The 15,150-nt window shown below is 32.1% G+C and overlaps 1 protein-coding gene across 3 annotated transcripts; it reads left to right on the top strand.

The window, feature by feature from the left end:
* The first annotated feature begins 949 nt into the window (after positions 1-949).
* Positions 950-13,471, top strand: LOC127707847 (glycoprotein-N-acetylgalactosamine 3-beta-galactosyltransferase 1-like). Of its 3 annotated transcripts, XM_052212598.1 has the most exons (6): positions 950-1,066; positions 3,531-3,679; positions 5,339-5,418; positions 6,705-6,835; positions 9,721-10,529; positions 12,860-13,471. In XM_052212598.1, the coding sequence occupies exons 4-6, from the start codon at positions 6,727-6,729 to the stop codon at positions 13,019-13,021; spliced, it is 1,080 nt and encodes a 359-aa protein (XP_052068558.1). In that variant the 5' UTR covers positions 950-1,066; positions 3,531-3,679; positions 5,339-5,418; positions 6,705-6,726; the 3' UTR covers positions 13,022-13,471. The 3 variants fall into 3 exon arrangements, with proteins under 3 accessions (XP_052068558.1, XP_052068557.1, XP_052068559.1); XM_052212597.1 differs by lacking the exon at positions 3,531-3,679; XM_052212599.1 differs by lacking the exons at positions 3,531-3,679; positions 5,339-5,418.
* The last annotated feature ends 1,679 nt before the right edge of the window (positions 13,472-15,150 follow it).

Genomic DNA, 15,150 nt, shown 5'->3' with positions numbered 1-15,150 from the left:
TAAAGCAACATGCTATCCCCATTATTTGCGGGTATTTTGATTGGTAAATAGTTTGTGCCAAATAACCATTGAACATTTAATTTTAAAATTCTCCAGATTTCAGTTTTGTATTAATTAATATTTGTTTGTATTATTTTCAGATATCCGCCTTGGGACTGTTACTTTGGTCTTTAAGTATCCGTAATTGTTGTTTGAAATGTTACAGGGTATAAACTACAATTGATATTGTGGAACTAATGAAAATTTTTCATTTTATCATTTAACAAAAGAGGAAGAAATTGCAAGAAGGACGCATATACCTTACAAGTCGAAGGCAATGTGACAAATAGAAAAAAAAACTATGAACACTACAAATAACACTAATGAATAAAAAAAAACACTAACTCATCAAAAACCAAAAGTTATCTCAAGTGCTCCAGAAGGGTAAGAAGATCCTGCTCCACATGCCAAATCAGGCGTGTCACTCCTATAAAATACATTGATCAGTAATAAGTCACTAGGCATCACGTTTACGTTGTAAGATATATAATATATGGTCATTGATTTAATTTAATTTAATTATAATGTATTGATGTACATGGTAGAAAATCCGGTTTATTTCAATTAAACTTTGAGATTGTAGAGAAATACAGGTTCATTACCATTCTTTTCATCAATTTCAAAAATGATGTTATGCATACCCCTCTATATCAACACACACACACACAAACATATAACCTTTTAAAAATAACTATCATGTTATTTGCAATTAAAATACGAATATAAATGGTATTTACATATCTGCAAATGATGTATTGGAAAAAATGTACAGGTAAAAATATGAATATAAATTTCATGTACACCTTTTCCCCTACAATCAATATCCCCATCATTATATGCGTTCAGTAAATTTATAAACGGGTGTTCATCGATCCACTCTATTTATTTCTCTTTCAATTTAAATCCGTAAGGTTTACCTTTGATGCACACCAATGCACAAAGTAGATTTACATTTCTTAAAGGGAGAACAATCAAGACTATATTTGTCAATGTTAGCAACAGTCATTATTTATTGAAGTATAATAATGTGAGTATATTATTTCAAAATATGAAATTATTGATACCGTATGCTTAATGTTTTTGTATATGAAATTGAGGTATGATTTCGCAAACAATGCAGACATTTTATATAAATACAATGTGGAAGAAGGAAGATAATTAGTACCAATCAACTGATGTAGTAAATATATTCTTAGCCCACATTATAAACAATTGATGAGTGCAAAAATCACAGGGTAGAATGGAAAAACGATGAAATATTGATTATATGCCTGCCATCGAGTACTCATAAGAAAGAATAATGTTTATCATTTGAAAAAACATATTACGTATAAAATTGTTGAAGCGATACATTCGTTTATGGGTATAATAGTGGTCTATTCCTTTTAATTGATTATTCAACTAAAACATATATGAAAACACATTAGTAGTGCTGGCAAGATTTTGTGAGATCGCCGAATATGGACTTAAAATGATCAAATTGGTTTTTAATGTACAAAAATATGCTGATCGGTCATATTTATAGCTCTTTAATTCACTGCTTTCGTTTAGGTTAAATTGGATTTATTACAGCTTAATACAACTGAAAAATGTTATTTTCTGTTGAGATACACTTGCTTTAACCTTGCACAGACGTTCGTGAATTGAAATTTCAATGTTTCTCTTCAAATAATTACTTTTAAAAAAATGAAAATTTCTGAAAAAGTCACAACAGGACAGGCAAATCCAACCTTTTATACATTTTGTTTCATTGATAAAATAACTGGAATTCGTTTAGCGTCAGTTGAATTGTCAATTTAATTATTGTGCATGTGTGTAAAGAAATGCAAATTAACCTCTTTTCATCTTATAAGTTTTTTATGTCAGGATATAATCATATTATAAAGGCTAAATTATTCGTATCAGGATCTTCATACCAATCAATTTTTAGGTATTAGACCATAGATTTATTATATTTATATAAACAATCAATAATACTCTTTATTTTAAGAAGGAGAAAAAAAAAACTAAAAACGAATCATAACTAAAGTTATATACCAACAATCAAGATCAATTTTATGCTTTGTTAAGGAATGATTAACTTCAGATTTAGAGTTGCCATCCCTGTTTCTATTAACAATTAGCGTTAAATAATTAAATTTCAAGGTCTGAATTAATACTCGGATGACAAATAACATCAGGTAAATAGGTAAAGGTGGAGCAATAATAACGTGATCCAATGGTTTTCCGCAAGATTTAAAAACAATGACCAACCCATATCAAAATAACTGTTAAGGGTAACTTCAGTTGGAAGAATATGATTGTTTTTTTAGACAATTTCTTATAATCACTTCAAGACAATAATCACCTAACGTTTTGCTAGAATTACATACCCCTGTATATCTGTATCGACATAATTTTTCAAACCCTCATAAGCGTATCTAAAGTAATATAAAAGTTTGGGGGCACAATAATACAACATATTTTATATGAACAGAAAATACGCCTTAATAAATCGTTAATCATAACATATAATGCACATATCAAATACATAACAATTTTAAAACGATCCTTTTTATGAACTTCATTTGTCTTTAAACCCTATTAGCGATTAGTTGTAGTTAAATTCATAGTTTCTTTGCACAAGCGTTCGCGTTTTGACGATCATCATCCAAGTATATATAGCTTAATGTTTTTATTGCACCCTAGGTATCTTATTATTTTTCAAATATTTGCAGTGTCAGAGAAAGCACTGTGCAAATTTAACAAATTTTTAAGTTTATTTTTATTCTGAAATTAATGGTTCATGTTCATTTTCTTTTCGCGATGGACATTCACAATACACTGATTGAAAAGATTTTTAAGCAGATTGAACCACTATCATGACTATGGACAGTTAAAGTAAGGCATAAAACTGTAAAGAAAAACATGACATGTATAATTCTAAACTTTCTATTACCCTTGTTTACCTTTTTTGGACGTGTATCAACATACACAATGAATTTAATGGTCAAATCCTCATTTGAAAGAAAGCTTGATGTATGTTGCTTTATTTATATTAAATTACAAATATTTCGGTTATTACGAAAATATATATGAGTTTTCATATCAACGTTTTGTAAAGTTGATGATTATAAACATCTGTTTTGGTTATATTCAAAAATGATACTGCGTAACTCTTGAAAAACGAAACAATTCATAATTCATAAAAGTTCTGAGTCGATTTACATCTGTTTACTACAACAACAAAAACGCCACGATAATAATTATCCTTTGAAATTGAAAATTAAATCTTAAGATGCAAACCTTTTGATTGGATTTTCTTTTGATTTGTTAAAACGCCTGCTTTAAGTTTAAGAAGTGAAACATAACATGAATAAAGCGACATAAATTTCGGTATTAATCACTATCATATTATGTTTTTTGTTTTTTCATCGTGTATGTGCTGCGTCATTGAAATTTATCTCAAATCACCTCGATTTGTATCAAGAAAAATTTAAAAAAAATTACAGTAAACCGACTGTAGAACTAAAGGCAAATCAGTATACATGTCTACAATAAAAGGGATTTTGGAAGTGTACTTGGAGTACGGAGACGTCGTTCAGTATTCTTAAATTAAGAGTATGTCAATCCTCATAAGGAATTACAGGCTCATAATGTGGTATGTATTTTGTCTCAATAAGACATAAATTGACCATTGATTCAAAACTTAAGGTTAAATCAATTTCAAAGTTTGGAAGCTTTACAAATGGCATGAAATCCACAAGTACCAAGATCAGATGGGTCAACATCAGATAGGTCAACATCAGATGGGTCAACAGGGTAATCGACTCCTGCTATGCATGTATCACCCCATGTGAGTTAATACACCCAGTCAAAATGTCACAATCTGGATCCAATTTAAAAACATCTGTAAAAATACAGTTCAGACAAGAATACTGATATTTGTAAAAATTTATGAGCGCAAAAACATGTAGCTAGTCAGTTGAAACACCAACACATGGTATTTTTAATAAGCTTTGGATTTTCATATATTTTGACATCGAGCATCACTGAAGAGACAGTTATTGTCAAAATACGCATCTGGTGCAGAAAAATTGGTACCGTTAATGTTATAATATGAAGCGTAACACATTAAATGAGACATGTATACGCCATTAGATGGGACCGATGGTATATTACTAAAATGGGAAGTTGACAATTGTAAAGTTGAAATTATCTCATTTGTAATAGATTCTAGTTTGAAGTCATCCGTCAGTCTCAATATCGAAAAAAAAATCAAGATATGAAGCAAACATTCTACTTTCCATAGAATCCTTAATTTCAATTTCACTGGTTTTTATGAGATGTAAAGCACTTATCATAATGTGGGTTATTGAGTGACAGAACATCATCAGTATATCTAGGGGTGATATTAAAGAACTTCTTTTTGTTTCTATTTAAATTAACTTCAAATGAGTTCAAAAACAAGTCGAACAGTAGTCTCATAGTAAATACCCATTGAAAAGATGGAAACCGATTGTTAACTCAAATATCATCGATCAAACTCATCACATTTGTTGTCGATAAACAAAAATATAAAAATGTTTTTCTATAGAATATTGAATTTATTTTACACCAAACAACAGAGGTACAGTTCTAAAAACTTTGAATGAATTTTGAGCTATAACCTAAACTGTCATAAACTGATTGGAATTTTGTGTAGCACAATTATTAATCATAATATTTTAAGATTCGACAAGACATATAAAACATAACTGCATAACCATAGTCTTTTAAAAAAATCAATACCAAACAAGAAAAGTTTTGCTTTGGGAATATTACATTTGAAAATAAGTGTTGAACTGAGACGATCATTTTAATATAAACTGAAGTATACCGCTAGGGAAGTGGCTGATCGCACGACAAAAGACGGAACACTTTTGATTTTAAGTGAAAGGAAGTGTCAGCACACCAAGAAAAGAGCAAACGAATATTTAATCTGTATTAACAACAATAGGTCGTATGCTTTCAACAATGAATATTTAGTTATCAAAAAGTCGATTTTGACAAACTTTAAAATAATTCAAACTAGAAAACTAACAAAACAAAACAAAACAATTAACGGAAAACAATATCACAGACCGGAACTAACAACAACCGTTTTCAACATAGAAATCATGACTATTAATGTCTTACAAGTTTGGATGCATACAATTTAAATTAAATTCATAACAAATACCAAAATCTCACACCAAGTAGCCCAAAATACTATTTAACTATCTCAACTACAGTTACCAATCAAATGTAGTTTCATTGGTGTGAAATTTTTGTGTTTCAGAGGAATTGAGGACAATTGATATGAACGGAATTTGTTGATTTCTTACTCAACCATGAAAATAGATTATTTATATCTTTAAGGTTAGTCCACTGTATAAATTAAAAAGCATCTCCTTCTCAAAATATTTCAATAAAAAAATCAAATGGTGATGAAATAATGTATAACCTGATACAAGCAGCCTGTTCATCTCTCGGAATGCTAATCGGTGCAAGTATCAATCTGTAAAAATGTCCTATTTATTGACTCTAATGCGTTATGGAGAACTGAATACTGGTTTTTACAAATGCCACTTTCTATGTATATCTGTTAATGAATTGTCATAGTAGTCAACGAGATTACGTCCATGAGCTTTCAATAAGAAGATATATTAAGGACCGGAAAAACCACAATTCATTGATTCGCTGTATGCATATTTTACTAAGATGATGCTATCTGAATGTGACAAGTTCAAAATGAGAATGTCCAAATAAAGTATCCTCTATTGTTTTCAAAGGACTTTCTGTTGATTTCTAGGTATAGTTCATTCGTGTGACGCACAGTTCATAATTCTATTGTGGTGTAAATGGAAGGTGTCCGTTGTTATTCTGTGGTTTACATGTTGTGGTGTACTATTATATTATTTAATTATGTATGTCCCTGTCCTGGGTGTTCTTGCGTTTAGTTGTAATGCATTCCTGTCACGTAATTTTAGCGGTATTTTTAACATTGCCATATAAGCGGGAGGTTTGGATAGCCTTAAAACCAGGTTCAACCCACCATTTTTTCTTAAAATGTCCTGTACCAAGTCAGGAATATAGCAGTTGTTATCAAATAGTCCGTTTCTATGTATATTGGCGTTTATTTTTGTAGCAGTTCAGTACTTATGTTGTTCTCTTGCTTTCCTCTTATAGTTGATGTGTTTCCCTCGGTTTTGGTTTGTGACCCGGATTTGTTACAATTAAATCGATAAATTACTATTGAACAGCGGTATACTACTGTTGCCTTTATTTATTCAAGATATTAACAGACATTACAGTATATATCGTCTCATTTAATTGACGTTCAATAGGATTGATGCGATCCACATAATAACAAAACTTTGAATTAATCTGTTTAACATGAATCATTTATAAATTATATAGTGAAAGTTAAAAGATAATACTTGCTTCGTTCATTCTTCTTGAGATGCCCACCTTTGTCGCTTCAGACGAATAACAGGAAACGTCATTATTAGGCGGATAAGGTTTTGTTCCCATATCATTATATAAATGATCTTTTTTACTGATACTGACCATCTTATCAAAATCAATGTTTATGATTTTGGTTTTCAATAAAAGACCATATGTTGTAGAATTTTGTATAAATATGTTTTTGCATTATTTTGTAGAAGATGCAGATAGCAGCTAGTCATGAGGACAATTTCATTATTCAGCAAACGAGGAAGTTTTAGTGTCATATGTCTTATTACATTCTTTATGTTTGTTATATTCTTTTTGCAAACACAACAAAAGATCAATGGTATTTTTAAAATTCTATTTAGTTGTACTTAAATGATCAGTTTAGTTTAATCCTACGTGTAATCCTGAATCCGGTCGATGGTTAAGTTGTATTCAGCTTGTGTGAAGTTGGGAACGTAATAACTAATTAAGTGTCACCCATGTTTTGTCCTGTATCGATTAAACATGTTTGCTCCTGTATAGCGCATGTTTTCCGTGAATTATTTTTGGCGTGTTCTTGTAATTTTGAGTGAGTTTCTCGTTTATTCATAGTAATATAGATGTTTATACAACAATTTAATTCAAATACATGTACTGCATTGATACGACAATGTAATTGACGTCACTACTTTCACAGATTAAAGGAAATAGTTATCAAAGGTACCAGGATAATAATTTAATACGCCAGACGCGCGTTTCGTCTACATAAGACTCATCAGTGACGCTCAGATCAAAATAGTTATAAAGCCAAACAAGTACAAAGTTGAAGAGCATTGAGGACCCAAAATTCCAAAAAGTTGTGCCAAATACGGCTAAGGTAATCTACTCCTGGGATAAGAAAATCCTTAGTTTTTCGAAAAATTCAAAGTTTTGCAACAGGAAATTTATAAAAATGACCATATAATTGATATTCATGTCAACACAGAAGTGCTGACTACTGGGCTGGTGATACCCTCGGGGACGAAAACCAGAGGGCTCACAAACATGTTTAATCCCGCCACATTCTGAATGGACCCGAACCAAGTAATTCAGTGATTCATCATGGTTGCTGTCTGTAATATTTTGTTATATCGTTTATCGTGTTTTTTATAAATCATGCCAATGTTCGCTTTTTTCATGCTGATATCTTTTATAGCTTACTCAACGGTATGGATTTTGCTCATTGTTGAAGGCCATACAGTGATCTGTTGTTGTTATATCAACTTCATTTGGACTCCCTTATCCAATTATTTCGTATCTTTTTTAAAAGGAATAGTAAAAAGTAAAATAGGAACAGATGCAAATATGTGTCACTTTTTCTAATATTTACAACATAGCCACAAAATCTAGAATGTTCACACTTATCTCCATTTCATACTATTGTACATGCTATAGATCAAAGACTTCAAAGCTTGTATAAAATCAATAATACTGTCTCGATATAAGTACTTTGAGGCACGATAATGTTTTTTTCTAAGTTGTCCCTTGATCCATAATATCAAAAGGTTTCTTTAATGACAAGTACAGTAATTAGGAAAGATACCTTTGAAGCTAAGACAATGCATACTAGACCAGTGTCTAAGCAAAACGTTGATGAGCCAAAGTTATGTCAAAGGACGTCTCGTCCTTTTTCTAAAAAGGTCCTTGGAAGATACCAAGACCTTGATGATAAATATTTCGTATCAACTTAAATACATGATGGTCTTGAAGTATAGATTCTAGGTACTGACGTTGTTTATCATCTTAATTATGCGTTATAGTGTTTTTTTTATTTTTCCGTGTACATGTTTAACCTTTAGTGTTTATAGATATAAAGAGATGTGGTATGAGTACCAATGAGACAACTCTCCATCCAAGTAAAATTTATAAAAGTAAACCATTATAGGTCAAAGTACAGTCTTTAACACGGAGCCTTGGCTCACACCGAACAGCAAGCTATAAAGGGCCCCAAGAATTACTAATGTAAAAGCATTCAAACGGGAAAACCAACGGTCTAATCTGATAGTTCATTTTTGGTAATAAATTCTTGGCGTGGCTCGGTCAATATACATCCCGCCATTGTGTTCTTGTCTTTCATTTTTGCTTATGTACTTTGTCTATAGAGTGTCTATATGCCATTGTGTTTTTCTTTGTTGAAATAGATATTTGTTTTTATAGTGGTTAAGATTATATCACAATGGTTGCTGCTGTACCTCAATTTTTGACATTTTTACCTTTTATGTCTGTTTGTTTTGCTCACACGTTGTTGTAAATATACTGTGGATTCATTTTTATTCGTGGTATACCAATTCGTGGGTTTCGTGGATCACAGCGAACCATGAATTTAAGAATTCAACGAAGAATAATCCCGAGAAATGTGTATGGAGTCGGATCTTTATTTCCAGTTATGTTTTGCAGTTCTAGTATAGTGTTGACTAGCGATAAACATTGTAAGATAACACGTGTTTTTATTGAAAGAGCATACAAGTATTTTGATTAAATCAATAATAAATATATCGAATATCAGAAATAACTTACTTTTTAAAATTAATTAAAACTGTTCATGGAAAAAAACTGCAAGTCGTTAATTATCGTGTCATAGTTTGGTTTACTGGTGATTAAAAATAAATAGGATTAAGTACGCGGATATTGCTCTAGAATGACCAAGCGAGGATCTTGACAATTCAAAACCTTTTCAATGAATTCCTTCTTTTTTGTTTGTTTTATTATTGATCAAACCAAGGAGGTTATATGATCTCCTAATTCAAAAAGAAATCCACGAATTACGTATCTGAATTTATTTTCTTTTTATAATCAGCGATCCACGAATTTACGTATACCACGAAACGTCTTTTTTCTCTGTCCACGAAAATTGATACCCACGAAAATAATTGAAACCACAGTAATTGAATTCTTTGCAACTTTCAATCAAGTCAGAGGTTTAGCTAGCTATAAAACAAGGTTTAATCCACCATTTTTTACATTAGAAAATGTCTGTACCAAGTCAGGAATATGACAGTTATTTTCCTATCGGTTGATGTGTTCGAGCTTTTGATTATTCCATATTATAAAGGACTTTCCGTTTTGAATTTTCCTTGGAGTTCGGTGTTTTTGTTATTTTACTTTTTCGTATACATTAATGTAATGATAAATGTATCAATACATAAAATTATTTGCATAATATCTGGATATATAAAAGACATTCCAATGTTTTTTTTAACTTTCTAGTTATTCAATCAGATGGCCATGTGATAAACTACAGAAGACAAGCGACAGAGCAGACACACCCAAAACCTCTTCCGGAAACAATCACATTTGTATCAACAACTTCTTTACCGGTTATTCAAACAGACAAGCATGAGGTCAAGTTTAGAAGACCAATAGCACGAAACAGATCTCCACAATCCCCACTGCCAACTTCAATCATGTGTTTAGTTCTCACAACAAGTAATACTTTACTTTCTAAAGCTAAAGCTGTAAATGATACATGGGGAAGACGTTGTAACAAGACTATTTTTTTCACAAACAGACCGAGTACAATACAGAATGTCGTTTACTTGGATTTAGCTAAAGATGGCCGAAAACATCTTACAGATAAAGTTGTTCGGATATTTGAATATGTACATAAACAATTTACAGAATATGATTGGTTTTTGAAAGCCGATGATGACACATACGTTATTTTGGAAAACTTGAGACATTTTTTATCATTTTTTAAAAGTAAAGAACCAGTTTATTTGGGTCAAAACTATAAATTGTACACTAAACAAGGATATAATAGTGGTGGTGCAGGGTATATTTTAAGTAAGGAAGCTTTAAACAAACTTATGTTTGGGATTAAATATAAAAATTGTCCGAAGGATGGCAAAGATGAAGATGTGGATATTGGTAAGTGTTTGGATAGACAAGGTGTCCCAGTATATGATACAACAGACAAATTCAATCGAGAAACATTCCATGGTGGAACTATTGAAGACCATATGGTAGGACCATTATCCGATTTACTAAAAAAGTATCCTAGTACACCGGCCAAAACGGTAATAAATATTATAATACTTAGTATACACTGCTTATATTCATAGAACCTATTTAGTACATACATTGTATGAAACAGAGAACCTTTCCATATTTACAAACGGTAATGAGCAGAATTGAACCAAGAAATGCGTAGATTTTCTTTATCATTTACCGATGCCACATGTAGATCAGGATCTGCTCTTATCCTTCTGGAGTACATGGGATCACCCCAGGTTTTTGGTGGGGTTCGTATTGCTCAATCTTTAGTTTTCATGTTGTGTTTTGGTCTTGTTCTTTTTTTCATTGCGTTGTCAGTAAATTTCGATTTATATGTTTGGATGTCCCTTTGGTATCATTCGCCTTTCTTTTACATATTCTACATAACATACTGTAGGAAAGATATTCCCGATTGTGACATTATGGCTAGATTCGCATTGTGGGGGATTCATGCGTAGCAGTATATGTTTATCCTGTCGATGCATTTGGTCTTGTTCTTTTTAAATTTATGCGATTCCCTCAAATTATGTTTGTCACATTGATTTGTCTCTTCGCTATCGGTTTATGAGATTTTAACATAGGTTAACAACTGTAGTCTTAATTTAGCAAAGATATCGAAGTGCACAAGATGTGTAAAAAATTTGATATGTTCGACATTCAACAATGAACAAAACCCATACTGTATAAAACGATATGAAAGAACCATTAATTAAAGAATGATAAACAGTCCAAAAGATAAAACTAATGGCCTGATTTCTATTTAACCAAAAAAACAAAAAACAATTAAACAACAAATATGACAGACGTAAAAAGGTTCTTCAGAGTATATGAAATTTAATGAAATTGTTCTAAAAGTTATGTATCGGTATGGCAGATGACAAAAGCAACAAGTACAACAATATTGATTTACACCATATCAGGGATTGTTCAAAGTCAACTGATCATAAAATTTGACACTGTACTGCAAAGAAACTTTGTTAGAAGCGCCATCAATTAATCTGTACTCTTGAAATGACCATATGAGATTTATCATAGGATTTGCAGTTAACATGAACAATATAACGCTTGCCACAAGTGGAACATGGTGTTATTATCATTGCTGAGAAACTACTGTAATCCCCAGCTTTTGATCGGACTAGTCATTATCGCTATTTTACGAAATTTTCCTTTGATTTTACTGACTGATAATTTCATATCTCAGCACAGTAGAGTGATGTGAACCATTATCGCTAGAAACTAAGGGTGCACGTGCCGTTGTCAATGAAATTAACAACGTCGTCATAGGTAAAATAGCGATAAACAGATTATCATTGGTCATCTCAACTGGATTGCTTTTCTCACTTTCGCCGTACCGGCTCAAGCGAGAAAATCAACCTCGTTGAGATGACCAACGATAATCTATAATTCCAGGTCTTTTGATTATTTATATATTGTTTTGTGGACGTTTTGTCTTTGTATCGTTTTTCGGACTTTGGCCATTTCGTTGTCAGTTTCCCTTAAGCTTTTGAGTTTTGAATAAGTACTTGGTATCTTCTGCTTTACTTGTTATCAAAAATGAAAAGTATCCTTTATTTTAACTTCAACTTTCGAATCAACAAAGAAGACTATCAAACTGCATTAATTGAAGCACAATTTTTCAATTTTTATTTCCTTTGTATATACACAAACTAGGCTTACTATCCTTAAATTCTACTTTATAACGGCAACTCTCCTTTCGATTTATAGTCCATTGTGCTTCGTATCATCGATCACATGTGAATTACCAGCGGTATTTTGTGTACATCCGTATTATATAGAGTTGGTCGTGATCTCCGCCACATCACATGTAAGGTACCCGTGATATTTTGTGTACATCATTATTATGTGGGGTTGCTCGTGTTCTCTGCTACATCCGATCTATCAATACATTTGTCTTTAATGCAATTTCTTCTTATCATAATCTTGTTAACTACATCGATAATACAATAGATACGAGACTTAGCATAAACGTTGGCTGCATGTTTTTAATCTGATAACGCACTAGGGTTATGTGTGAGAAATTCACCAATCAGCTTTTGTATTATGCTTTATTTCTCGTTTTGTTACGTCAATGTATTTACATGTTATATATGTTAAGAATGGTGCATTTTAATAGTAGGGTAGGAAATGCTTGCTTATTTTGAAAATATGAGCTCACCCCTTTTTGGTTGGATCATGTTTCTCAATCTCAAGTTTTTGTGTAGTACCTCATCCACTTTTGTCTGTTATTCATCGCCTTATGCTTTTTTATTGCCACCCTTTGTATATTTTCCCCTTTTCGATGTCCCAATGTTCTTAAACGGATCCTTAATTAATACAACATATTGTTTTACAGGGTAAAGACTGCTGCAGTACCAATACAATAACCTTCCATTATGTTTCACCGAAGATGATGTATATATTGGATATCTTTCTATACCATTTGACAGTGTACGGACGCAACTATAGCAGCAGCCAAAATGCTTTTGCTTTAGACCAATACCGTGAAATGTCATGAATGGATTAAGATAGGGAATCAAATGAAAAGAACAGGATGAGTTATTGTAAGGACACAGCTAGGACTCCAAGTGCAACTGTTAAAGGGGAATGTGTTTTCGGCACTTACGTTTGGTAAAACGACTGCATTGCGTTTTAGTCTGTGATAAATAACTTTAGTTTATATACTTTCTATTTATCCGAAATCAAAAAAAGATACAATATTCAACATTTATTTAATTACAAACGATAAACTAATTAAAGAAACGCAAAGACGACATATGATGAAGTTATTCGTGTTTCAATAAATACTGCTATACAATTAATGATCAATGAATTAAAACAGCTTCGAAAGCAAACGAACGAATTCTTCGGAATAAAGTGTAATTTAATGTACATAGTTTGGGTAAAGCATTAATTTGTATTTCGAAATCAAATCATACCTGTAAAGAAATAAATATTTTTATCTTTGCTTTTGTATTCATATTTTTGTTACAATTTTAGATAAAGGAGACAACAGATACAGTTAAGGTAGCCTTATATCTTGACTTACATCTAGAAATTGACAATGATGGTCGGTTGAAAACAAAACTTTACGACAAAAGAGATGATTTCAGCTTCCAAATGGTGAACTTTCTATTTCTATGTAGCAACATTCGAGCAGCGCCTGCATACGGAGTATATATCTCCTAGTTGATACGGTATTCCAGGGCTTGTATTCCTATCAGTATTTCCTTGATAGAGGGTTGCTGCTCACAAGGAAGTTTTTAATCCAAGAGTTCCAAGTGGTGACGTTGAAATCATCCCTTTGGTTGACCGTTATGAAATATCCGTTGCACAGATGACAACGAATGTGTTCAAATTGTCATAACTACAATCCCGTCCCCTTTTCCCCGAATGTGGCCTACCGAATTAGACTTATCACAGGGTTTGTACCTGAGCAACACGACGGATGCCACATGTGGAACAAGATCTGCTTACCCTCCGGGAGCATCTGAGATCATCCCCAGTGTTGGTGTGGTTCGTGTTGCTCAGTCTCTAGTTTTTTATGATGTGTTTTGTGTACTGTTGTGTGTCTTTTTGTCTTTTTCTTTTTTAGCCATGGCGTTGTCAGTTTTTTTGTTTTTTTTTCTTATGAGTTTAAATGTCCCTTTGGTATCCTGCACCTCTCTTTAAGAAAGATAAGTGAATACTAACAAAGAACACAAGTATTAAAATGAAGAGGTTAAAACATGATTTGACAAATTCGATAATTTGTGTTTGCTTTCATTAACCGTGACCATAATTTGAATTAGAGGTACTAGTAGTTCACCGATATCCAAATCGAATAAATCCACGGTGGAATTGCAAATTAATTTAAAAAGAATAAAAACAGATGGAATCTCATAAACCACACAATGAGCGAAACCGGTGTATCGACAAGACTATAGTCACCTGCTATGTATGAATCACATTTCAGGCGAATCCACATTCAGTCAAACTATCACAACCGGAAATGAGACATAATCAATACATTTGCAGAGCAGAAAATATTGTGGTATAGTGTTCACTTAGTCAAAATGTCATCATCGGGAATAGGACACAATCAATACATTTGCAGATCAGACAAATATTGTGGTATAGTGTTCACTTAGTCAAAGTGTCATCATCGGGAATAGGACACAATCAATACATTTGCAAATCAGACAAATATTGTGGTATAGTGTTCACTTAGTCAAAATGTCACCATCGGGAATATGACACAATCAATACATTTGCAGATCAGACGAATATTGTGGTATAGTGTTCACTTAGTCAAAATGTCACCATCGGGAATATGACACAATCAATACATTTGCAGATCAGACAAATATTGTGGTACAGTGTTCACTTAGTCAAAGTGTCATCATCGGGAATAGGACACAATCAATACATTTGCAGATCAGACAAATATTGTGGTATAGTGTTCACTTAGTCAAAGTGTCACCATCGGGAATAGGACACAATCAATACATTTGCAGATCAGACAAATATTGTGGTATAGTGTTCACTTAGTCAAAATGTCACCATCGGGAATATGATACAATCAATACATTTGCAGATCAGTCAAATTTTGTGGTATAGTGTTCACTTAGTCAAAATGTCACCATCTGAAATATGACACAATCAATA

The sequence above is a fragment of the Mytilus californianus genome, unplaced genomic scaffold (genome assembly GCF_021869535.1).
Source record: "Mytilus californianus isolate M0D057914Y unplaced genomic scaffold, xbMytCali1.0.p SCAF_7, whole genome shotgun sequence".
NCBI classification, from domain to species: domain Eukaryota; kingdom Metazoa; phylum Mollusca; class Bivalvia; order Mytilida; family Mytilidae; genus Mytilus; species Mytilus californianus.
Note: the sequence above shows the minus strand (reverse complement) of the source record. Positions and strands in the feature narration are given on the sequence as shown.